This window comes from Mus musculus, chromosome 6 (assembly GCF_000001635.26).
Source record: "Mus musculus strain C57BL/6J chromosome 6, GRCm38.p6 C57BL/6J".
Lineage (NCBI taxonomy): Eukaryota > Metazoa > Chordata > Mammalia > Rodentia > Muridae > Mus > Mus musculus.
This window is the reverse complement of record NC_000072.6, coordinates 129,426,447-129,453,067: the sequence shown is the minus strand read 5'-3', so window position 1 is coordinate 129,453,067 and position 26,621 is coordinate 129,426,447. Positions and strand designations below refer to the sequence as shown.

General features: G+C 38.9%; 2 protein-coding genes across 3 annotated transcripts in view; both read left to right on the top strand.

Moving 5' to 3' along the window:
* The first annotated feature begins 1,067 nt into the window (after positions 1-1,067).
* Clec1a (C-type lectin domain family 1, member a) lies at positions 1,068-26,384 on the top strand. 2 transcript variants are annotated; one of them, NM_001347475.1, is made up of 6 exons: positions 1,068-1,464; positions 16,056-16,154; positions 17,775-17,951; positions 20,795-20,946; positions 23,110-23,176; positions 24,061-26,384. In NM_001347475.1, exons 1-6 carry the CDS (start codon positions 1,353-1,355, stop codon positions 24,072-24,074), a joined length of 621 nt encoding a protein of 206 aa, NP_001334404.1. In that variant the 5' UTR covers positions 1,068-1,352; the 3' UTR covers positions 24,075-26,384. The 2 variants fall into 2 exon arrangements, with proteins under 2 accessions (NP_001334404.1, NP_780735.2); NM_175526.3 differs by having other exon boundaries at positions 23,058-23,176.
* Clec12b (C-type lectin domain family 12, member B) overlaps positions 25,434-26,621 on the top strand; it is a 52,122-nt gene continuing 50,934 nt past the window's right edge. Inside the window, exon 1 of the mRNA XM_011241466.1 lies at positions 25,434-25,520. The gene's annotated coding sequence lies outside the window, so the exon portion shown is untranslated. The remainder of the gene's footprint in view (positions 25,521-26,621) is intronic.

Sequence of the window (26,621 nt, the reverse complement as noted above, 5' to 3'; positions counted from 1 at the left end):
TGTGTGTGTGTGTGTGTGTGTGTGTGTACATATATATATATGTGTATGTATATATATATACATATGTACATATATATACATATATACCTATATATATACATACATATATACATATATGTGTGTATACATGTATATGTATGTGTCTGTGTGTAAGTTGTGTAAACTAGATATGTATGTGATAGATAGATAGATAGATAGATAGATAGATAGATAGATAGATAGATAGATAGATAGATGATAGATAGATAGATTGATTTACTGGCCTGACCGCACACTTTCCACTATATGATGGTACAGTATCTCTCTTAGAGAATGCATCCCTCCCCTCAACAATGAATTTGTCAACACTTTGATCTTGAGTCAGAAATATGAGAAACATTTTTTTCATTTTGTATGAATGATCTGGTCTCAGGTATTCAGTTATTCCAACGCACTCACATAAACATGACAAATAATAGATTATACTGTTCTGCTTCAGGAGTAAGGCTGGACATAGACCGAGACAATTTTCTCATTTCTTATCTTACAACTATAGGAACACACAGCTAGTTGTCTTCCCAGCATAGTAGTTAATAACAGCGCTGTAAATCGGGACTGCTAATAAAGCATGGGATTGCTTGTGATCACAGTGTGCCTGGTGCGCTATAAAATGTTAAACCAAGTCCGAATACTGTAAGAAGAAAGGATATGAAGTGGACAACAGGGGTGACCTTTCAGAGCTAATCGTACCCTAGCCAGCTATGTGACCTCCAAAGAAATCACTTCACCTAAATAGCTTTCACTTTCTTTTTGAGTAAAATAAAAAACTAAAATCGATTGGGATGCTCTCAGGGGGTCTGCTTCGGGACACCCAGTGAATAATGCGTTGCTCTCTGCCTTTGGAGACAGGAAGAGTCTCTCCTCCTTCCCCAAAGGTACAGGTGAGTAATCAGATTGTGATGCATACTGGGGAAAAAAAAATTCCAGTTCTGATTATGCTTTAGACTCAGAGGACCTTCAGTGCTACTAGGAGGGGTCATCACATCCCCACCTTGCAACTCTGAAAGATTTGTAAGCAGATACACACAGGGTCTGTAAAAGGCGGATATTTTAATAACTGTTCACAGACCGCCCAGCCAGAAACACGCGATTTCCCCTCAGCCAGACTAACTTGGCATTCTGAATACAGGCTCAGAGGGGAGGGGCCGGGTCTCTCCATGCAGGAACTGGAGTCAGAGGCTTCCCTTGCTGCTTGCAGGGAAAGACTATTAAGAATGCCTCTCAGTGCCTGGTTTCCTGAGGTATCTGAGGGTAGACAGGCGGCCTCTCGAGCAATCTGAGCACATCTCACCGGCATCTCTGCAGGAATCAGGATGCAGGCCAAATACAGCAGCACAAGGGACATGCTCGATGATGATGATACCACCATAAGCCTGTATTCTGGAACCTCCACTGTCACCAGACGTGCAGAGCCCAGGCACTCAGGTACTTGCTTCTGTCTCCCCGAATCCAAGCAGAGCAGAGCTCTGGAGAAAATCGTGAGATGAGGCACTTTTCCTAGGCATGAGCAAGGCTGAGTGAAGGGAGGGAATCTTCCCATAGCTTACAGTGAGAGGTAACTGCACTTTGCACAACTTGTCTACACGAATGTAACATTTGAAAAATGGAACCAGCATACACACGGGGGTCTGATTCTCTAACACTGTATTGCTGGCTTAGCATTTTGCAAGGAGAGAATGTGAGCCTTCCAATTAGAGACAGCATGGAAAGAAGAGATGGTGAATACCTTAAAGCAACATTGTTTCCTTTTCCTTTCTCAGAAAGGCCAAATCAGGCCAGCTTGTTGTTGTCCATGTGGACTGTCACCTGCGATGGGATTTGGAAATTTAGGGTAATAAAAATGACCATTTCGTTTTTTGTCCGTTTTGAAGTCTTAACTTTAAAGGAAAGATTTCCAAGGAGGCAAATTAACTCGGGTATTTGTTCGAATCTCTGCATCTTGAATCTGCAAGATCTTGGAGGAGGCATGTCAGAGTCAGGTATTGGTTTCACCCTTTGTTTTATCAAGGACATCGGAAGTAAATCCTAATGTTTCGTTTCCCCTTAGGTATGAAATTCTGGGATTTGTGACTGAGATTAAACCTAGGGTTTTCCTCTGGAAGGAACAGCATAAAACTGAGCTACTCTGTAGACTTGGTTTAATTCAGTGGGAGACAGTATCTTCCTAAGTTGTCTACTGGCCTCAAACCTGTGACCTTCCTATCACTGTTTCCTCAGTAGCTGGGTTATAAGCAGGCACCAGCATATTCTGTCCCCCTTTGCTCTTTTATTTAAAAATATTGAAATTATTAAATCATACTTAGAAGACATTTAATTTGGCTTATGTCTTACTATTTTTGTTACCGTTATTTATTTTACAATAGGGTGGAATTTTCCAGTTCTACTCATTTTCATAATCCACACACATAAGGATTTATCTGGTTGGTCTACAGCAGACAGTCCACTTGGTTCTAGAGCTAAGACCCCACTCAGTAGTGCAGATTGCATCCTGTATGTTCATGTTCTGATACCAAGTGCGCCTCTTACCACTTTGTGACCTTAGTGTCCTGGGATTCAGTGACATTGCTTATAAAGCATTAAAGATGGGAGGTAGGCATTAATGCCCATGCTGTGCCTGGCATTGCTTTAAGTGCCAGATGCAAGTTTGTTCATATTAGCTTTAGTTAACAGTAGACAGAAGTAACAGAAACCCCTTTTCTCCGTAAAGCCATTCCATACACTTTCTTTTTATCACTGAGTGCCCATCTGAGGCTTACTGATATGGTTTCTTGTTTTCCCACTAAGCTATCCAGAGAGCTGTTTATAGGATGTAGGGGATTTCCAGCTTCTTTCACCTGGAGCTCAGCGGCTGCAGGAAGAAGGATGGATGGGGCGGGAAGTGGGTGAAACAGTTGGAAAGGCCTTCTTCCCGCAAACATCATGAACAATCAGCGCCCAGGGCCATAGTTTCAAGAGGAAAACGTGCAATTTCATTTTTTCGCCTTTGCCTAGAGAAGGGTTAATGATCTGCATAAGCAGGAACAGTGTGCACAAATAAGTACCTCAAGATCGAAGGGTGGAGACAGAGGTGGGGCAAGATGAAACACTTGGTACAACACTTGGCAGCCTCCTTGTAAGAAATGGAAGCTGGAACAGTGGGAGGGAAGGTTACAAGGAAGTGACTCAGAGGTCAACATCTGGAAAAGGTTTCCTCAGCCTCCCTGTGTGATATCTCGGTTTTGTCTTGTGATGCTCAAACATTTAGATGAATGTCATAAAAACTTTTTGTAAGAAAACAGTTTTTACATACCTCGGCTATAGAAATAGCAGTAGAAATCAGAATTTGGGGAAATTTCAGATTCAATATGATGCTGTGACAAAATATAAGTGGACTTTTTTTTTAACTGTATTTTTTTGAACTGTTTGAAATAAATACCACAGGTGTTTTTGAGATTTTTAATGTTATCCATATAACAATTGTGCTTATCTAAAAATACAAAACAGTTATGAAGACAGAAAGTCAAAAATAAAAGAAATAACTGTACACCAAATTTCCACAAATTCAGATCAAGTATGCCAAGGACTGGGCACAGAGTGCTAAACACGGCAGACTATCCGCTATGAGCTATGAGAGAAACAGGTTCCCAACTCAGCTTTACATATAATATCATACTACCACGAAGCACGTACAAGCACAAGAAAACCTGGCCATCTGTGTCTAGGGGCTAAAGGAGACCCAAGAAGGTCTGGTGAGAGTATTCATTGTATTGAATTGATTTTAAAATTATAAAGAGCCAGGATTGGGAATGCCCAGGCTGAGGATGCTCTACAGAAAGATTTATGAGAGGAATGTGAAGAGGATTGTAAGAAGCTCTGTCTTTTCAGAGAATTCTTTGCAGTAAGTATAGATAGCTGTGTCACAGATCTTAGGGGCAGCCATGAGGAGTAGGTCTGGGGAGCTAAGGAGGGCCTTTTAGGCTCCCTGAAGTGTTTTAGGTCTGTTCTAAATGAGATTAATGAAGAGAAGAAAGATACAGGGAGACAAATGATCTATCATTAGAAGTATCTCTAGGCTATGATGATGATGGGCTGAAGGAGAATCCACAGACCTGAATGAGTCAATGTCCTATTTTATCTCTAGTCCAGGTACTTCCTCGACTGAGGAAGAGGAGTAAGAAGGAAGAGGGGAGAGTGATAGATATTGAAGGGAAGGAGCTTCAAGGATTGCTTCAGGTTATCAGTGAGGAGGCAGGCTATGTGAGTTCAAGGTTGACTGAGTACTCAGACATGCTCTAGGTGCTGTTATCAGGGGTTGTGTAGAAGGTGTTGTCATGACCTGTAGGAAGAATCATAGGGTGATGAATTCAGCCTGAGTCCAAGGGTCTGGAAGGTGAGACACACTTGGAACTGTCTAAAGACACATATATTTGAAGAATCTGAGTTCAAGGTAAGAGGTTGGGGCTAAATAAAGACATGGTAAGAAACTGGGTTCAGGGTAAGAATTTTGGGCTGAATGCCTATGTAACAATCATATAAATGAATTAATCATTTAAATAATAGGAATAGAAATTAAAATTCACATGAGTGAATTATATCACTGAGGGAGGAAATATAAAACCAGAAATCTATAAAACACAAATCAACTGACAAGGAAACAATTCAGGGAATGCCCGCCGTAGCCTGGCGGACATAAAGACCCAGCCAGAAGCTGCTAGAATGGAGCAGCAGAGAGAGTGGAGGTAGGGCTCGGGTAGGAATAAGCACCTGGAACACTTGCAGAGTAAACTGGAAATAGTGGGAGACACAATGCAAGGCAAGAGTGGAATGTTAAAAATAACATACTGCAGAACATTTAAAAGTAGACTAAACACAGCTCATTATTTCAACAACAAGGAGGAAAACAGAAGTTTATTTATCCTCATAATCATCTCCCTACATGGCTCAGAGTGCTCCTCAGCTCAAAAACTCTTCCTATCTCAGTGTCCCAAGAGTTAGGGTCACTGCTGTGGACCAGCACCTCAGGTCAAGTTATTGGTTATTTTATAGCAAGATCTCAAAAAGGTGCTGCTGATGATGGAAAACTATTTATGATTTTTATCATCTTGTCTCTTCATCTTCTTTGTAGAAAATATAATATGTTTTTGCAGAGGTGCCACAAGATGGGGTGACGACATTTTAAATTTATTTATTTTTTTAAGATGGGAAACAGTCTAACCACACTGTAGATTACAAAGAAGCCAGGATGGCCAGCTCACCCGAACAACATCAAGAATAGGGCAATGATGTCACAGAATGAACAAGATTCCTGCCGCAGTGGAAATGCTATCTTACTGAACGGATACAAAAAAAATACACGCTCATTAGTAATAATTTGAAAAACATATTGAAAAATCAATTCTGTTTCAGTTTTGTCCTATTCTTATTAATATGATGCTGTGGCAGTTTTTTTCTCCCAGCTTTTTAGTTTCATTTCTACACATCTGTCATTGCAGCAGCAAGGTACATGTCACATTCCTGTGATCTCATAAATCTTTCAGGCTAAATATTAAACACCATCGTGGGCATTGGAGAGGTGCTACTTTTTGAGGCATTGGCAAGCACAGAATAATCTAAACCAACAGTTTGCTTTGTACATCCCAAGAGGTGTCAATTGTCACAGGTCTACAAGGGTCAGCCTGGATTTGCCAGAAAAGCAAGATGGAACACCAGGTGGCTTTTCCACTGTGTGAATGACAGTTTGGAGAGGACATCAGAAAAGAACAATTAGCCTGGTGCATAATGCCAGAAATAGAATGTATCACGAGGTAAAATCAAGCCAAATAACAGTTTGGAGGTGGAAAATGAGATAGTGATTTGGACTAGAATTGAGATCACTATAAACTGACTTTGAGAATCACAACAGAACTCATCACAAAGGGTCACGGGGAACTACTCAGCTGAAGATGGGAAGTCTTCATAGGAAGAAATGGAATGCACAAAGTACAGGGCTAAGCACAATGAATGCATCCAGGCTCTGTCACAAGTATCCAGCGTGGCCTTGCACAAATTGCTTAAGTTAAACTCTGTTTCTGTTCTAGCTTCTAAGACCCCTTAGCTTCCAGAGCTATCTTCACAGCCCTTGTTTAATGATGTCTGGTTTATTTCTTGGTTTGGGGGAGTGTAGAGTTTTCCTCTGCTGCTGATGAAGAATAACTAATCAAGTATGACAATACTCTTTATCTGCCAAGTTTCCTGTAACAACAAAAGGGTTTGTATTCAAAACTTGACTCTGGCGCTCTAGCATTTTATAGCATAGCAGTATTTGGAGAACACAGGAAGATGGTGTTCTCTTCTATATATATCTCAGCATTCCTGGAGATGTTTATATCATTCTTTGGCCTATCTACACCCCTTTCTAAACATGCCCCAGGAGACAGCATAGGGATTCTTTTTTAAAACCCAAAAACTACAAGAAAGCCAAGCCAAAATTAAGTACCTCCCAGGCAGCTTATTTTTGTGAAATAAATTTTTAAGGTGGGGGTGGTCCCCAGAGAGAAAGTTCAATCTTGTGGGGAACATTTGGGGCAGAATTAAGAAACTTTAGGCTCACAGCAAGAAGAAAAGCATTCAGAGGGGAAAACAGCATCCAGGAAAAAGGGAAACTTTTAAGTTCAGTGCCATTCTATCCTGGGAGCTTGGTTGCAGAAGCAGAGGCAGGAAGAACGCTGGGAACTAAGGGAGAAATAACTTTGAGGACTGCAAGGCATAACAGAAGGGTTCTGTGAGGACATCATTAGAGCAGCAGGCGCATACTTAGGAAAACAAGAAAAGAATGGATAGGGTCTGGCTAATGAAGAGTATGTCCTGGGACTTTCATCCCAAATTCAGTAAAGTCATTAAATCAGAAAAGGTCGTAATGAAATTATTATCATTGATGAAATGTGCTTTGACATTTCTTCTAAATAGAATATGAGCTGTCTGTAGAGATGATTGTTAAGAAACGTGAGTCACATTTTAAAATATAAAATAAAATATACTCATATGTCTCCTCTATGAATTTTGGCATATTTTCCTTACTCGGTGTAAGTTCAGGAAGATAGGCATCATATCTCTTATGTCCATGCAAACTTTCCTGCTTCACTGTGGCAATAATAGCTAACTTACATCATTGTGCTTAGAATATATAATATAGAGGATCTCTCTGGAAGAAACTGGGTTTTTTTTTCTACTTTGACTTTATTAAAAGTAGATTTTTCACATATACTATTCCTGATGACAATTTCCTGTCCCTCAGCTCTCCCAAGATCATCCATCTCTTCTGTCCCATTTAAATCTATACCTTCTCTATCTTTAATGAGAAACCAAGCAGGAATCTGAATAATGAATCTGAATAATAATGATAAAATAAAATAAGAAAAACTAAAATCAGACAAATTGGAATAGAACAAAACAAACATAAGCAAAAGAGCCAGACAAAAAGCACAAGAATCATATCTAACACAAGAGACACACATTAGCACACACAAGAATCCCACAAAAACACAGAACTGAAAGCTGTAATCTATGTGCAAAGAACTTGTAAGCTAAATAAGAATTACAGTAAAATTAAAATAAATAAATTTAATGCCCTGACTAAACATTATGAGACAAAGAAACCCCAAAGTTGCTGTTGAGTTTATTCTGTGTTGGTTTTCTACTGCTGGACATGGGGCCTGCTCTTAAAAGTGGTTTATTGCCCCAGTAAGATTCCATTAGAGAAAACTCATCTTTTATTTGCAACTGGTTGTTAGTTGGAGGCAGCTTCTGGGTTAGGGATAATAGCTTGTATTCACTTCCTATCTCAGAGCTGGAATCCCAGTGGATGCAGACCTACGCAAGGCCTGTGCCTGTTGCCACAGTCTGTGAGTTCATATATGCATTGGTCCACCTGTGTTTACAAGTCCATGTTCTCTCAATGATCTCCATTTCCTCTGGCTCTTCACTTTCTCTGACTCCTCTTCTGGAAGAGTCCTTGACCACAGGGGAAGAATTTGATGGAGGAATCCCATTTATGACTGAGATTTCTTTCTTTTCTTTCTTTCTCTCTTTCTCTTTCTTTCTTTCTTTCTTTCTTGACTTTTTATTTTTATTAGAAATTTTCTTTATTTACATTTCAAACGTTATCCTCTTTCCTGTCCCCCCCCCCCAAAATCCCCTATCCCTTCCCTCCTCGCCCTGCTCACTATCCCATCCAATCCCTCTTCCTGGCCCTGGCATTCCCTATACTGAAGCCTTGGTCCTTTATAGGACCAAGCCCCCCCTCCTCCCATTGATGGCAGAGTAGACCATCCTTAGCTACATATGCAGTTAGAGCCATGAGTCCAACCATGTGTTTTCTTTGGTTGGTGGTTTAGTCTCAGGGAGCTTTGGGGGTACTGGCTAGTTCATATTGCTGTTCCTCCTATGGGGCTGCAAACCCCTTCAGCTCCTTGGATCCTTTCTTTAGCTCCTTCATTAGGGACCGTATACTCTGCCCAACGGATGGCTGTGAACGTCTACTTCTGTATTTGTCAAGCACTGGCAGAGCCTCTCAGGAGGCAGCTATATCAGGCTTCTGTCAGCAAGTTCTTGTTAGCATCCACAGTAGTGTCTGGATTTGGTGGTTGTATATAGGATGGATCCCCAGGTGGGGCAGTCTCTGGATGGTTATTCCTTCAGTCTCTGCTTCACATTTTATCTCTGTAACTCTTTCCCCAAACAAAGGGTATTTTGTTATCCCTTTTAAATAGGATCGAAATATCCACAATTTGGTCTTCCTTCTTCTTGAGTTTCATGTGTTTTGTGAATTGTATATTGGGTATTCTGAGCTTCTGGGCTAATATCCACTTATCAGTGAGTGCATATCACGTGTGTTCTTTTGTGATTGGGTTACCTAACTCAAGATAATATCCTCCAGATCCATCCATTTGCCTAAGAATTTCATAAATTCATTGTTTTTAATACTTGCATAGTACTCCATTGTGTAAATGTACCACATTTTCTGTATCCATTCCTCCATTGGGGGACATCTGGATTCTTTCCAGCTTCTGGTTATTATAAATAAGGCTGCTATGATCATAGTGGAACATGTGTCCTTATTACATATTGGTACATCTTCTGGGTATATGCCTAGGAGTGATACTGCTGGATCCTCCAGTAGTTGTATGTCCAATTTTCTGAGGGACCGCCAAAATGATTTCCAGAGTGATTGTACCAGCTTGCAATCCCACCTGCAGTGGAGGAGAGTTCCTCTTTCTCCACATCCTTTCCAGCATCTACTGTCACCTGAGTTTTTGATTTTAGCCATTCTGATTGGCATGAGGTGGAATCTCAGGGTTGTTTTAATTTGCATTTCCCTGATGACTAATGATGTTGAACATTTTTTTTTAGATGCTTCTCAGCCATTTGGTATTCCTCAGTTTAGAATTCTTTGTTTAGCTCTGTACCCAATTTTTTAATAGGGTTATTTGGTTCTCTGGAGTCTAACTTCTTGAGTTCTTTGTATATATTGGATATTAGTCCTCTATTGGAAGTAGGATTGGTAAAGATCTTTTCCCAATCTGTTGGTTGCCTTTTTGTCTTATTGACAGTGTCCTTTGCCTTATAGAAACTTTGCAATTTTACGCGGTTCCCATTTGTCAATTCTTGATCTTACAGAACAAGCCATTGGTGTTCTGTTCAGGAATTTTTCCTCTGTGCCCGTATGTTTGATGCTCTTCCCCACGTTCTCCTCTACAAGTTTCAGTGTCTCCGGTTTTATGTGAAGGTCCTTGATCCACTTAGACTTGAGCTTTGTATAAGGGGATAAGAATGGATGGATTCGCATTCTTCTACAAGCAAACCACCGGTTGAGCCAGCAGCATTTGTTGAAAATGCTGTCTTTTTTCCACTGGATGGTTTTAGCTCCTTTGTCAAAGATCAAGTGACCATAGGTGTGTGGGTTCATTTCTGGGCTTTCAGTTCTATTCCATTGATCTACTTGTCTGTCACTGTACTAGTACCAGACAGTTTTTATCACAATTGCTCTGTAGTACATACAGCTTGAGGTATGACTTTGATTCCTAAGGTTTCACTCTCTGCACATTGGCTGTGGGTCTCTGCTCCCAACTGTTACAGGAGGAAACATCTCTGATAATGGTTGATGAAGGCACACATCTATGAGTATAGCAGAGCAACATCATTAGAAGTCATTTTATTGCTATGTTCCTTTAGCAGAACAGTAGTGTTTAGTTTTCCCCTAGAGCTCTGATCAATCTAGTCTCAGGTTCTAACCATCTGAGAATTGTTGGCAATGGATTCCATTTCATGAAGTAAGCCTTAAATCTAATTAGATATTGGATAGTTACTACCACAACTTCATTCATTAGTGAGTCTTGCATGAAGGTCAACATTGCAGATCAAAGAGCTTGTATCTGGACTATTGGTGTTTCTCATTCTTCTTTGTTTTATTAATCTTGGGCATTCCAACTGGTGTAGAAAGAAATCTCAAGGTAGTTTTGATTTGCAATTCCCTAATAACTAAAGAAGTTGAATATTTCTTTGAGTGTTTCTCAGCCATTTGTGTATCTTCTTTTGAGAATTTTACATTTAGCTCCGTACCCCATTTTTTATGGGAAAACATGTTTATTCAGAGAATAGAAAATTTTAGTAGATTGACAAATTTAGACCATTACTAGAATAGTATCACACTTTTGTCTTTAAATTGGGAACTACTTATTCAAGTGATCTTATAATCCATTCATTGCCCCAAGTTGGTTTGTAGGAATTTTACTTATTCCCATGCAGAATATATGTAGTAGCTCTTTGACACTGTATTTGAGCCAAGTTGTTCTGTGAGATGCCCAGTTAGAATACCTAGAAAAATCACCCTACAGTGTTAATTTCACCTGAAAGCTACCCACCGGAATCCTTTCATCTATAGAGAGAATTCACAGTTAAAGAGTTCAGTGACACTCCTCATAATTAACTCTTGAGACTTGAGAAAAGAGGTGGATTTTTTATTAGTTTGTGGTCTGCTGGGATACCGTTAAGATCCCTCACAAATCAGTGAACTACCTTGGGGAACAGTGATGCTGTAGGATTTTAGAAGATCAAACAACCAAGGGAATTGCTGTAGAGACCCTTTCATGTAAGACTAAAGGTGGTCCTTAATTTGAATCTAATTGTCACAAAAGTATTTGTACAGAGCAACAGAAAATTTGAGCTTCCCTCTTAGGGAGGATATTTTTGGGAAAGAATAGAGAAGTATTTTTGAAAATATTTTTTTGTGGGAAGGATTAGAGGAAGAAGGAAAGATTGGCAACAAGATAATCAAGTAAGACAGCAGTGATGCATTCAGGGGTGGAAATGAGAGGAGTCAATAACCAAGGAACAGAGACTGTATCAGCTACTTGCCCAATTAAATAGATAGAAGCTGCAGGGTAGTCAGACCCGAAGGCTTGGCTCATGTGGCTGGCTCTTAAACAAAATGCTGCCAAGATCACAAATTGACAAGTGAAGAAGGTAAATATTTATTTGCTTGGGTAAATAATGAGTTCCTTTAAGATAGAATTCCTGCAAGATCTGAAATTTTTATTGGATATTTTCTTTATTTACATTTCAAATGTTATCCCCTTTCCTGGTTTTCACCCTATCACATCTTCTCTCCCTCTGCTTCTGTGAGGGTGTTCCCCTACACTGGGGCATCTATCCAGCGTTCATAGGACCAAGAGTCTCTCCTTCCATTGATGCCTGACAAGGCCATCCCTTGCTACATATGCAGCTGGAGCTATGTGTACTCCTTTGTTGATGGCTTAGTACCTGGGAGTTCTTGGGGGGTCTGGTTGGTTGATGTTGTTCTCCCTGTGGGGTTGAATAATTTGTTTTCTTGATGATTGAGTTTTGAGTTCTTTATATATTTGAATATTATCCCTCTATTGGGTGTGTTGTTGGTAAAGTGACAGTGTCCTTTGCCATTCAGAAGCTTTTCAGCTTTATGAGGTACCAATTATTAATTGTTCATCTTATTAATTGTGATAAAGGTGTTCTGTTCAGAAAGTCTTTTCTTGTGGCAATAAGCTCAAGATTATTTCCTACTTTCTCTTCTAGCAGAGTGTAACTAACCTTATGTTGAGATCTTTGATCCATTTGGAGTGAATTTGTTTTTTTGTGAACAGTGACAAGTATGGACCTATTTGGATTCTTATACATGCCACTGTCCAATTTGACTCACATCATTTGTTGAAGATGCTGTCTTTTGTTTAGGGTGTATTTCTGGCTTCTTCATCAAAAATTAGGTATTCATGGGGATGTCAATTTATGTCTGTGGCCTTGACTAGATTCCATTGATAAGTGTGTTTGTTCTATGACAATGTAACATAGTTTTTACTCCTATAGCTCTGTACTAGAGTTTGAGAGCTCTTTCTAGCTCTTTGTGTTTCCATATGAAACTGAAAATTGTCCTTCCAAATTCTGTGAAGAATTGTGTTGGAATTGTGATGGGAATTGAATTGAATCTATAGCTTGCTTTTGCTAAGATTGTCATTTCTACAATAATAATCTTACTGGTCATTGGAGATCTTTCTATCTTGTGATGCCTTACTCGTTTTTTTCTTCAGTGACTTAAAGTTTTTATTATACAATTCTTTAATTTTCCTGATTAGAGTTGCTATAATATAGTTTGTTTTTTAAAGCTATTGTGAAAGGTACTGTTTCCCTCATTTCTTTTTCTGTTTTTCTCTTGTATATAGAAAAGCTACTAGATTTGTGTATCAATTTTATATCCTGCTACATAGATAAAAGTGTTTATCAGTTGTAGGAGTTTGCTGGTGGAATTTTTAAGGTCACTTATGAATACTATCTTATTATCTGCAAATAAAGATGCATTGCCTTGTGTCCTTCCTATTTGTGATCTGTTGATAACTTTCAGTTGTCTTATTGCTGTAGCTAACACTTTAAGTGCTGTGTTAAATAGATATGGGCAGTGGACAACTTTGTCTTTCTTGTTTTAGTGGGAATTCCTTGATTTTTCTCTCCATTTGGGTTGATATGGGCAGAGGAGTTGCTAGAACTTGCCTCTATTAATTTGAGGCATGTTTATTTTATGCCTTCCCTAATCTTTCCAGGACTATTATCATGAAAGGGTGTTGAATTTCACCAAAGGCATCTAATGAGCTGATATTGTAGGTTTTGTCTTTAATATGGTAGATTACATTTATTGAATTTATATTTTGAACTGTTCCTGAATCTCTGGGATGAAATGTACTTGGTCATGGTGGATGATCTTTTTAATGAGTTCTTGGATTTGGTTTGCAAATATTTTACTGATAACTTTTGCAGCTATGTTCATCATGGTAATTGGTCTGTAATTCTCTTTCTTTGTTGAGAATGTATGTTGTCTACATATCAGAGCAACTATAACTCTATGAAAAAAATTTGACAGCATTCCTTGTATTTCTATTTTGTGGAATAATTTGAGAAATACTGGAGTGAAATCTCCTTTGAAAGTTGGTAAAATTCCATGTCATCTAGTTTGGCCTTAGTATGTAGAGAAGTTTTAGTGAATGCTTCCATTTCACTAGAAGTTGTAGGTCTACTTCCATTGCTTATCTGGTCTTTATTTAATTTGGTACACCACACACACATCAAGAAAATTGTTAATTTCTTTAGATTTTCTAATGTGATAAAGTATATGTTGTTAAAGTATATCCCTATGATTCTCTGGATTTTCTTGGTATCTACTGTCATCTCCCCAGTTTGTTTTTAACTTTGTTAATTATGCCTTTTGTCCTTAATGTTTAATTAATTTAGGTAAGAATCTGTCAATTTTATTGTTTTTCTCAAGGTACCAACTATTTGTTTCATTGAATTTTTAAATATTTTTCATTCCTATTTTGTTGATTTCATCCCGTGTTTAATTATTTCTTGTCATCTACTCCTTTGAGTGTGTTATTCCTTCTTTTTGTTCTTGAGCTCTCAGATGTGTTTCTAATTTACTGATATGAGGTAACTTCTTCTTTTTTTTTAATGTGGGCAATTAGTACTATGGCTTGCCTGTTAGAACCACCTGCATTACTTCCCATAAGTTTGCATATATTGTATTTTCATTTTCATTCAATTCTAAAATGATTTTAATTTTTGTCTTGATATATTTTTCACTCAGTAGTGAGTTGTTCAGGTTCCACAAGTTTGTAAGCTTTCTGTTGTTTCTGTTGTCATTGATATCTAGCTTTAGTCCACAGTGCTCAGAAAGGATGCCGAGTGCTATTTCAATTTTCTTGTATCTATTGAGACTTGCTTTGGGCCCGAATATGTGGTCAATTTTGGAGAAAGTTTCATGGGCTACTGAGAAGAAGCTATATCCTTCTGTGTTTGGGTGGAATGTTCAGCAATTATCTGTTAGGTCCATTTTGTTTATGACATCAGTTAGCACCAGCATTTCTCTATTTGGTTTTGTCTGGATGACTTGTCTATTGATGAGAATGAGGTTTTGAAGTCTCCCATTATCAGTGTATGAAGGTCAATATGTTAGAGGCCAAAGAAGGAGCAGCTACAATTGGTGGTCTGCTACTGAGCTGGGGATAGGATTGGTGGTTGGACTTTGAGGACAGAAGAGAGAGTGATGATGGCCTGCCTAATTCCCTAAAACCTTTGTGTATTTTCAGTGAGTTGGAAGTGAATTTGTATAGATTCTTTCTGTTTTAGAACCTGACTTGCCTTCTCGATTAAATGGAGCCTAGAGAGAATAGAATATATGGGTTCTACTCTGCTTTTGTTCTATCACAAACTCCAGATAGTATCTGCAAAGAGAATTAAACTCTGACAGCTGCCTTTAGTCATAACACAAGTAGATGATCTCACCAAGAATGGGTGTCCTTGTGACACAGCTGCTACTCCGATGTGACAGGTCAAACCATGGTAACAAAGTCAAGAAGAAGATACTGTCTATAGTGTTTCTATGTTTTAAATTAATTTTTGACTGGTATGAAGCTTTATATTTTTACACCCAGCTCTGAGAAATTGACAGTCATGTATATATATATATAATTTAGTTTGGAGAAGACATAAATCTAGTAAATGAATATGTAACACGCTTACAAATAATGACTTTCATGCAGGAGACTCCAAAAAGAAGCAGTAAAGCCATCATTTCTGATGATAAACATATCATTTGTTTTCCTAAAGACACATACTTTAGATGGAACACTGGGCATATTATGCAAAGTTAAGAACAAATGAATTGATGATGTATAAAGTTGCTGCTTGGTAAGGTTTGAGATTCTTGGGGTTTTGGTTTGTTTGTTTGTTTGTTTGTTTGTTTGTGTCAACACTGGTTGGCCTCTAATGCAGTTAAAGATGACCTTGACCTTCTGATACCTATCTTTCCCTATACTACTGGGATTATAGGAACTTCACACCTAGCTTCATAGCAGGCATTTGTAACAATTGTTCAGTCAACATTTTTGTCATTGTTGGGTTTTTGGCTTCTTGTGTGTGTGTGAGACAGGGTCTCTCACAATGCAACTCTAACTGACCTGGAACTTTCCAGTCTGGCCTCTAACCCATAGAGAACTTCCTGCCTCTGCCTCCTGAGTGCTGGGACTAAAGGTGAAACACTTGGCCTCCATAGTCAGAATCTTGACAAGCATAAGGCTCTAAAAATAACCATTTAAAAGTCATGGTTAGAGCTGGGTGTGGTGGCACATGCCTTTAATCCCAGCATTTAGGAGGCAGAGGCAGGCAGATTTCTGAGTTTGAGGCCAGCCTGGTCTACAAAGTGAGTTCCAGGACAGCCAGGGTAATAAAGAGAAACCCTGTCTGGGAAAACCAAAAAAAGTCATGGTAAAGCATAATGTAGACCTTGAAGAGAGAACCTGTGAATGAACTAGATATACAAAGTAAGGCTTAAAGGATTTTGTGGCCAAGACTCTGAGGACAGAGGACAAAGTCCTTACCACCTTTATTTTGCATCTAGAAGGTGTTCCAACCTCTGTACCTGATGGCAACTGACATAAATCCAAGAGAAGAAAGGGCCACCCATACTTTCTCCTTGTTCCCCACAGAGAATGGGACACCCTCTTCAGTTTGGCGCCCAGTGGCCCTGACCCTGCTGACCTTGTGTTTGGTGCTGCTCGTTGGCCTGGCAGCCCTGGGCCTTGTGTGTAAGTCTGCATTCTATTCTGGGGAAGGTTCCTAATTTCTCAGTTTATGCAGGACCTATGCTTGCTATGAGTTTCTTAAAACCTTAACTCTGGAGTCTCATCATCTTTCTAAAGGCAATTATTTAATTGACTAGAAGTTGAAGTATTGAAACACAGCAAGCATCTTCTGGTTAGAACTCATTGCTTGAGATAAGTATTGTATGTGTTTACATGCCAGTTTCTGCACACATCCATCTTCTACAAAAGGAGCATCAAAGTGCTCAATCACTGTTGTCAAAAAGGCTTGCAAATAATATAGCTATTTTGGTGGGGGAAATGCTTTAAAATCAAACAAGGAAGATTGCATGTATAATCCCTTTCCATTTCAAAGCTGTAAAGGTCAATTTCTTGATAGACTCTGGTAAATTACCTTCATTAGACTAAGAAACATATGGCCCCTTCCTGAACTGCTGAAGGTGACTCTGGGCAAAAGCCACACAGCAAATCAAATCAGGTCACAAGCTGATTCTGCTAAAGTAAAAGTTAAATCTGTGGACTTCAATTTAAAAGTTAAAAAGAAATCCGGTTAGCTCTCTCTACACCCAAATTTACATAATCTTGGTATAGCACTTCCTTATAATCACTTTTTCTTTTAGGAATGTAAAGTAACTCCCATGACTTATGACACATTTCTTGAGATTTAGGAAACCAAACTTGAAGCCTGTGTTGAAATGTTTTTAGTTGAGCGACGTCAGAGCAGTGACTTGTCCTCATGGAACCTAACTGAAAGGTTCCACAAATATATAAAACTGAGATCAGAACATTTTACTAATGGAATGAACAAAAGGATGTGGCATCTTTCCAATATATTCAACATAGTAAATGCTCAGTAGATGGGTAGATTTGTAGTTTTATGGTTTTTTTTTTTTTGGTTTTGTTTTGTTTGTTTGTTTTTTATTTTAGGTGCATAAAATATTTGTTGAGCAAGGATACAGATTGGTATTGAGTTCTTAACATGCAAAGTTAAAATCACTAATATGAACTATAGAAATGATCCCTGAAAGTACAGAAGTGGATGCTCACAGTCATGTTTTGGATGGAACACAGGGCCCCTAGTGAAGGAGCTAGAGAAAGTACCCAAGCAGCTAAAGGGGTCTGCAACCCTATAGGAGAAATAACAATATGAACTAACCAGTAACCCCCGCTGCAGAGCTGTGTCTCTAGTTGCCTATGTAGCAGAGGATGGCCTAGTTTGCCATCAATGGGAGGAGAGGCCCTTGGTCTTTCGAAGATCATATGCCCCAGTACCAGGGCCAGGGCCAGGAAGCAGGAGTGTGTAGGTTGGGGAGCAGGGTGGGGGGAGGGCATAGGGGGCTTTGGGGATACCATTTGAAATGTAAACGAAGAAAATAGCTAACAAAAAAATGCCTTTAAAAAAAGCCACTAATACAGCTTCACATTTTCCAACAGCGGTGGACATACAGATTTGCCAAGGAGGATGCAATTGACTATGCCATTGAATATGGCAATCGGAGCTCTCTATGCTAAGCTGTTAAACTATATGCTTTATTGTCTCCCCCATGTGTGGAAGGTAGAAACAGGCATATGAGCTGTCTAGACTGACTTGGTGACATGATTTAGTTTTTCAGTTCTACCAGCTGTCTAATATCCAGCAAGACAGCATCACTGAAAAGGATGAAAAGCTGGGGAACATGTCCCGACAGCTACAGTCTCTCCAGGCCCAGAACAGAAAACTCATTGAAACTCTACAGCAGGTAGCCGTAAAACTGTGCCGTGAACTTTACAACAAAAGTGGAGGTGAGCATGTCCCTGTCACTCTGGCCTCTAGAAATTGTTCTATCTAAACCCGAATTTCCCATCAGGGTAACTAGAATCGTGTATTTCTTTAGAAGTACTTTTCCTGACATCTCAATAAACAGTTTGAGCTGCATAATCATGGTCAGACATTGGGTTATAATTGCTTATATGCATCTTTATCATGGTGCAGGAAGGGATTCTTCAAATGTGAGCACTTAAAGCATAGTAGTCCATTTAGAGTAACCAGAATAGCACCATCAGCAACTAAACACAGGACTATGCCTCAGTTACCTTGACACAGAGTAATCCAGCACAGGGAAAAAGTTATAACTACAATTTTCAAACTTTTAGACTCACTCAGGAATTATTTCAAAATTTAGAAAACCTAAAATAAATTACAGTTGTTTTAGTTCACTCATGGCGTGTTTCTCAAAAATATGTATCTTACAAAGGATCAAGGGTAATGAGAATGACAATGGGCAAACCAAAGCTATCACTGATGATAACTGTAAACTCACTTCAGTGTCCCCTTAAACAGCCACCATCTTTCTATTCCCCTCTTGAAAGTCGCATCACAGTATACTACATTCACGTCAGCCCTCTCTTCGTCCCCCTCCACCACACAAGCATAGGAAACAACCTGCAGTTCGCAGTCCTAACTGGTTTCTCTTTTGGAAACTGAAGTACCACAATTTCATCATCTCCTCCCACACCACTTCCCCATTAGCAGATGAGTGAGTGATTTTCTCAGTAAACAGTGTCTCAAGGCTTACTTCTCTAAGTGATTGTTTTCCACATGACTAGAGACTTCATTTACTCTAATTCTCTCTTTTCTTGTTTCCCTGACAACCCAGTGGACTTTTCTTTCTCTTTGTCGGATTCTAAATCATCAAAGAAATAATTCTCATCTAGGTGGCTCAAAACAAAACAAAACAAAATAAAAACAAAAACAAAAACAAAAGGCAAGTGAGAAAAAATGTATGCAAATAAACTATAAACAATTTAAATATAAAGAGATATAAAAAGGTAGAAACTAGGAATGAGTGATCTAATCTGTGAGTTCAATATGTAAGAAAGTCTGGGTCACAAATATAAACAAATATTCTATATACCCATAATCTATTGAAAAAAACTAATAAAAAATGACCATGTATTTTTGGATGATGAAGTTTTCCTGCATCATTAAAATAATTGATCTGCCTTAGTGTGTTGCCTTGCTGAACCTTTTTGCTGCATTGACCATGTTGTAGCTATTGTCACATGAAGCTTCCCACACCGACAGAGACTTTATAGGAGGAGCTCACAGGAAATCAGCCATGTTCAGCTTGGGAACTCTACGGCCAGTGTTTCACTAGCTCTACATGTCAAAAGAAAAATATCTGGAAGCAATACTTTTTCCTGGCACATTTTCATCTCGCTGATCAAAAGTATACATCTCCCCTGAAACACATCCACATCGTCCACATTTACATGCATGTACTTATACCATTCATGGATGTGCTGTGTCCTGGGGAAATTTTATTTTTATCACAGGGTCATTTAGTAAATTCCTGTCTCAAAGCAAAAGTTAACAGAAAGCATGATCTATGTGGCTCAATCTGTAGCCTAGAGTAAACTGTGTTCAAATCTCCATCCCCTCCAGAATAAAATAGTGGTGCAAGCACACACACACACACACACACACATACACACACATACACACACACACACATACACACACACATACACACACACACACACACACACACAGACTTAGATGTAGGTTCCTGACTCTCAGGCCAAAGTCCAGACACCCATACCATCATATTCATGACACTACTACTCATCCATGTAAAATGTACAAATGTACATATGTGTTTCATCTTACTCTCAGCCCTTTGTACTTTTTTGTTTGGTTTGGAAGTGCCCACTGTCTCTCAACACACACATAACTTATACAGCATGGGTACAAGGGACTTACATCTGAAAACACCTGACAGACAGCTTCAAGAGGGGGAAGATTAACTTAGGTTCCAGCTTCAGACATGTCAGCTTACAATGGTGGTGAAGGCCACTGTGGGGCAGCTTCCACCAGGCCATCCTTGAGGCTAAGAAAAGAGTATGCACAAAAAGTGCTATGTGTGATGCAGCCCCAGTGACCAACTTCTCACTTAGCCGCTATTTCATCACTTGACATTAAAGCCTTCAGATTCAGAACCAATCAAGGAATCAGTCCATCAATGGTATCAAAGACATCTAGATCAATCATATGCTCAAAGCTCACCAGCTCAAAATTATGTCCCCAATGCTTATGAACCCACAGGGAGAATTTCATATCCGAATCATAGCATAGTCCTATGAACCACCTCATGAAGGGATATTCTGTCCACATTCTGCATAGCATAGGCAAGGAGGTTTTAGTCATTCATCATCAGATCCAACACTGCATGTAAATACTATCTGTTTCAATTTTTACTGAATGTTCTGCTTCGATCATAGGTCATTCTTGGTGTGGAGTGAGTAGCACAGTTGCTCACTCAAATATCTGAGACATATAAGTTACTTCTTGGAATGTTAAACACTGTTTATTTCCAAAAGTGGAAACATCAGATCCATGCAGAAGGGGTTGGAAAGATGGCTCAGCAGTTAAGAGCACTGAGTGCTCTTTCAAGGGTCCTAAGTTCAAATCCCAGCAACCACATGGTGGCTCACAACCACCCGTAATGAGATCTGATGCCCTCTTCTGGTGTGTCTAAAGACAGCTACAGTGTACTTAAGATATAATAATAAATAAATCTTAAAAAAAAAAAAAGGTCCATGCAGAGATAACTAACCAAACTGTGGTGTTCTTTTTTTCTTCCAAGGACATAGATGCAGTCCTTGCCCAGAAAAATGGAAGTGGTATGGAGACAAATGTTACCAGTTCTATAAAGAAAGTAAGAACTGGCAGAGTTGTGAATACTTCTGCCTGGCTGACAATGCCACCATGCTGAAGATAAGCACACAGGAAGAGCTGGTAAGTTCCTAAGCCTCAGCATTTGAAGGAGTCCCTCCCCCCCCCTCTCCCCCCAAAAACAGGGCAAGAACATTGTAAGGAGCCAAGGTTCTGACCCAAAGATTTCCACACACACTCACAACAAAGGCCGAGTTTTACTCCTACAGCTACAAGTGATTCCTGAAGTGGATATAAGCTGTGTTCTCCCCCAGATACTACTGCCCCTTCAGTCAATGGGCTGGTAGAAAATGCCCTAATTTACCTGTTTGTGAGGGGGTAGAAAGGGAATAATATTGGTGCAATCTTAGAAAAGCAATGATAGTACTGCCTGCCTTTCTGTTGTAAATGTTAAAAAGATTTTAATTGAAAAATAGTCAAATAATCATAATAAACTGCAAATATACACACATACATATATATGAATTTTATGTATATTGTGTGTATATCACATTCCAGAAGACTGACAAATATAAGAATAAAGCTCTAAATTGACACATGTGTGTATGGGACTCACTAACCAACAGCTTAAAAAGAGGTGACATAGACCTGGCACTGAGATTTTCTTTGCAGTGATGGGGTTTGAATTCAAGGCTTCATGAATATAAGTCAGGCAATCTACCACTAGGCTACTGTCCAAGACTTTTTGATACTGGGCTTTTTGTTTGATAGCCTATGCTGTCTGGGAGGCACTGCCCCGTTATAGGATAACTCCATTTAAACACACATATGTATATACATGTATATAGTTTAGCAAGATTATAGAATAGGATTGTACATAGCATTTTCCACAGTCTTTAGTGTTAGTTATCTATCCCATACTCCCTCATCAACCATGCTCTCCCATCTGCACCCCATTTCTCCCTTCCTATTCCATTCCTTGCCTTCATACCACCTGCATTCTACTTCCTTTCTCTTGAAATCTCCTTGTGGCCTCTTACTAGTCTCTGGCTTTCTATGAGTACCTCAATTTAAACATACATATATAAAGAAACAAAGCTGGAAGTCAAATATGAAAGAAAGCATGCAATGCTTTTGTTAATAGCTGCATATAGAAAAAGAGTTTCCATATGTTAGTATATGGCTATATGTGTAGATAAAACATACATACACACACATACACACATGGAAATGTATGTTTTTCTCTTCTACCTAGTATGATTCATGTTATCCTTCTAAATCCTCTTCTTTTATTCTTTACTCCATAAATGTGTTCTTATTCATAGTTTCTTTTCCTGATACTTATAGCACTTATGTCTCTATTTTTTGTATTTCCAAATTTTTCCATTGCTTGGAATAATTTTACTTTTTCTGTAAAACCTTCTACTTGGTTTTGTTTTGTTTTAATTTATTAATCAAGAGGAATGGTAATAACCTTTACTGTGTAATTAATTAAAATAAATTACTTTTGGGATACAAGGATTGAACACAAAAGTTCAACACAAGCAAGGCCAGCACTCTCCTAACTGAGCCATATCTCAAGCTACCCATTATTTTTATCTATTTCTCTGTCTCTATCTCTCTCTGTCTTTCTCTCTGTCTCTGCCTCTCTCTATCTCTCTCTGTCTCTCTCTATATCTATATCTATCTATCTATCTATCTATCTATCTATCTATCTATCTATCTATATCTCTCTCTCTTCCTCTCTCATCTGTATTTTGAGACAGATGTACTCCTGGCTACCTTGGAGTGAGCTATGTAGAACAAGCTACCTGAAAACTCAAGAGATCCACCTGCCTCTGCTTCCTGAATTCTGAAATCAGTGGCATGCACACTACATTCAGTTCCTCTCATATTTTATATCAATTTTTACTTTAATCTTATACCACAAGAATAAAGGGTCAGGTATGAATACAACATTTGTTTTATAATTCCATACTTATTAAGACAAAGTATGTTATATCTGTGTCCCACACTTACTGAACAAATTTCTAAAGGACTTCATGGCAGGTGTCTTTCCTTTTTGAGTCTGCTGGCGTGTGTGTGTGTGTGTGTGTGTGTGTGTGTGTGTGTGTGTGTGTGTGACCTATGAGATTTCCATGCTATCCTTCTAGAAGTCCTACTGATCCCACATGTCCCTGTGCTCCTGATTGAAGCATCTCAAAGCTAAAGTTTTTCTTGTGTGCCTTTCACAGGATTTTGCCATGCCCCAGAGCTACTCTGAGTTTTTCTACTCTTATTGGACAGGGCTCTCCCGCAATGGCAGTGGCAAAGCCTGGCTGTGGACAGATGGGACACCTTACTCCTTTGAACTGTAAGCCTTCAGAACATTCTGTGGGAGAGATATATGATGAAGACAGATTAGCAGTTTGGCAGTAATTATAGAGCATCTGTTTTGTATCTGGAAAGTGTGCTTGCAGGAAGATGCCTAGAGGTACTTGTATCAAAATAGATTAGAAAAGGTGGGGGAGAGAAACACAGGGGGTTCTCAAATAATCAGTGGGTAGTTTCTTCACTGATTTCAGCAGTGTATATCTATGGGTCATTTTTCTGGGAGACAAAGGAACAAGGAGAGAGAGAAAATGGGAGAGAATATCTCTTTTGGACTAATAATTAAATAGAAACCTAAGAGACTTAGATGTAACACTAACAGAGGTCATCCAAGGTCATCCAGTCTGTCAATATCCAGGGGTAGGCTATGGCCTCAGAGAGGTCTTGGTTCTCCAAACTCTATAATGTATATTTAAAATTATTTATTACAGAAGCTTTCAGATCAACTGTGCATGAAATTTTAGGACAGAGGCAATGTAATTTCTTTATGAAAGTTTATTACATCTAAAGGTCTGTTCGAACAGATTCTATTGTCTGTCTACAAAAGAACAGGACATAGTAACATAACCATTTGTATTTTTAATTAAGTAAACCAAACTGAAGGCTAGAAAAGGTAGGTAACTTTACATTGACAGTAAAATCAGAGTTTGTGTTTGCTTTAAGAGCAATTTTTATTGTTTTGAATGGTTGCTTACTTCTAAGAATGAGATGGAGACTGAGGGGCAAAAATTAGAATTCATTGGCCTCATCTCATCAGCAAAGACACACTGGGGACATAGATTATGGTATTTTTGTTGTTATCTCTTAATCTGCCATTTTAGAAATAAACTGCAACTAAACTAAACTCTTTTCTTTCTCTTCCTTAAGGTTTGAGATTATAATAGATCCCACCAACCTAAGAAACAGGGACTGTATGACCATCTTCAATGGAAAGGCTTACTCTAAGGACTGCAAAGAGCTGAGGAGGTGTGCCTGTGAGAGGATAGCAGGGAGAGTGGTACCTGGAGAGCTCCAGTAGGTGACATGAAGCATTGGATTGAGGGGTCAACAGGTCAGCTTCAACCACCAGCAAAAGGACTGCCAAGTGAGGCCAATGTGAAGGACATTCAAAGCTTTGGGAAACAGATGGGCAGCTGCTGGGGCTGGTATGTGAGAGGTTTTCCTGGTTCTAGCTCAGCATCATCCAGGCCTGGGCTTTAGTTCTTGTGCACATGTTCTAGACACAAAGGGTCTTATTGATGAACCTCCGACTAGCCCCAGGAAGTCATAGAGTTGTCCTCCTTGATTTACAAAAGACTTTCAGTTTTCTCCCTTCTCAGGGTCTAGACGTTATCAGCCTCTGTCTCATGTCTCCCTTACTCTTGGAAAAGTGAGAAACATAAGAAGATAGAAGAGTTGATACAAAGCCACAAACTAGATGAGCTAGTGTCCACATAACTATTGGTCCTTTAGAGTCACAGCACTTGGAAGGAGAAGGAAGACATGAGAAGTTCAAGGCCAGCCTCAGGTACATATTTGCAGGCCATCCTAGGCTACATGAGTACACCTTTCAAGTGACAGAAAGAAGGAACAAAAGAACAAGAGAAAAAAGAAAGGAAGAATGGAAGAAGAAATGTGAAAATCAAAGTGAAAAGAGAGAAAAGAAGAAGAAAACATGGTGTCCTTTATCCTAACAGGCAATCCAAGAAAAACTAGCAGAAGACCCCAACCCTGTGCTGCTCTACACACAGACAATTCTTTTTGCGTCCAGCTCACACTTTCCTAGGCTCGCAAAAGTGACTTCACCTACTGTGCCTGTGGCCAGCTTTCCAGCTGATACAGTTCTCATTATGTCAACCACCACTCCATCAATTGTGTCTTTCCCCTAATTATGTCTCCTAGGAAAGAGACCGTCTCAATTCTAAGCTAGAATTAATGTCCCTGTACACCTTAAGAGACTGAAGCCTAGAAAAAACAATAACAAAACAAACAAAACAACAACAAAATCCAGAACAACCTCTGTACAGATAATAGGTTGATTTCTTCTTCCATCATTTTTGAACAATGTTTATACCTTTCAGGTACTGAATGTTTAATAATAATAAGTGTAAATAATGTGAAATGGGTGACGTTCTAGAATGGATTTGTGATTTGGTGTAGGAGACCAGCAAAGGAATCCTTTTCACAAAATGGAAACCATCACTCCTTAACTCCTTGTGCATTGACAGGTGGTGAGACCACTATAAAGATATTGTTTATGAGATTACATGAGTATAAGAAAGTCTTCAAGAGGATGGCTTTATAATATTCCTAAAGTGAAATGTCTGAGGCGAAATCATGACGTTGAGGTTGGTATGTTGACTAACTGGGGTGTGGGAGAAGCATGGTTTCTAAACAGGCGTGGGAGGAAATGGAGAAGCTGTGACATCTGCACAGCCAGACTCTTGACTAGACATGAGCTTCTCTCGGTGGTGACATTCCAAGCCACAACAGGGTCTTTGTGAATAGTACCATGCCAAGTGGTTTCATTGGTTAGAGATAAATCAGCATTAGGGGTTGGTGGCACCAGCAATAGATTTCACACTCTAAATTTTCAGTAGTAAAAATTGGAAAACATCCATATCATGGTGAAATTACAATTAAATTAGCACTTTGTTATGAAAAACAATTCTCTATTTATTTTCATAAGACTTAATTTTATGACTGTCATTTATCTAAGCATTGCTGTGAGACCACTTGAGTTTTCTTTGAGATTTCCTTCATGTTCGTTTGGGGAGTTCTTCAATATTGAATTCTATGCAGGTTTACTGGGACAAGCAGATAGAAGTGTATTTGTGTTTTTAAAACTTGAGGGACTTACATCTTTCTTGTTTTGGTTTGTTTATTGAGCCAATCACCTCACATCATGTAGCTTATTAAAAAGTGGGAATATTTATAATTTCCCTATGATGTTACTTTTAAAAAGTGTGAAGTTAGTCTCATAATGTAGGTTGTAATATAAAATGTGTTGAAAATTAAGAAAATATTCTAAAGAGTTTAATGATCATTTTAATGTAGCAGAACACAAGGGCAGCATCTGTAGTCATTAAAGAAGAAAGGTATTCTCAAATATTTTCCATAACTAACAAAATTATAACTGTTTCTTCTGTTTGGTTAAATTGTCTAATATAATATTTCAAAATATGGAATAAAGATCAAGTCCATCATTAAGCAATTGTTATATAAGCCTACTGCAGAAGGAAATAGTAGACAACAAGAGAAACCTAGTAACGTTTTGTACTTATAAACGAGGGCCATGGCTCTCATTTACGCTTTGACTCCTGGCATTCTGGGCTCCAGGAGGGTCACATGTGTCTCTCTAGCTACCACTGATGGAAGAGTCTAGCTATCTAGTGGGTAAAGAACATTCTCATTTGCAATCTGAAACCTCAGCAAAGTACCATTTCAGG

Coding starts and splice junctions, on each gene's coding strand:
- Clec1a (NM_175526.3), top strand. CDS start 1,353: ATGCAGGCCAAATACAGCAGCACAAGGGACATGCTCGATGATGATGAT. Junction 20,947..23,057: donor TAAGCACACAGGAAGAGCTG/GTAAGTTCCTAA, acceptor TGCCTTTCACAG/GATTTTGCCATGCCCCAGAG. Junction 23,177..24,060: donor ACACCTTACTCCTTTGAACT/GTAAGCCTTCAG, acceptor CTCTTCCTTAAG/GTTTGAGATTATAATAGATC.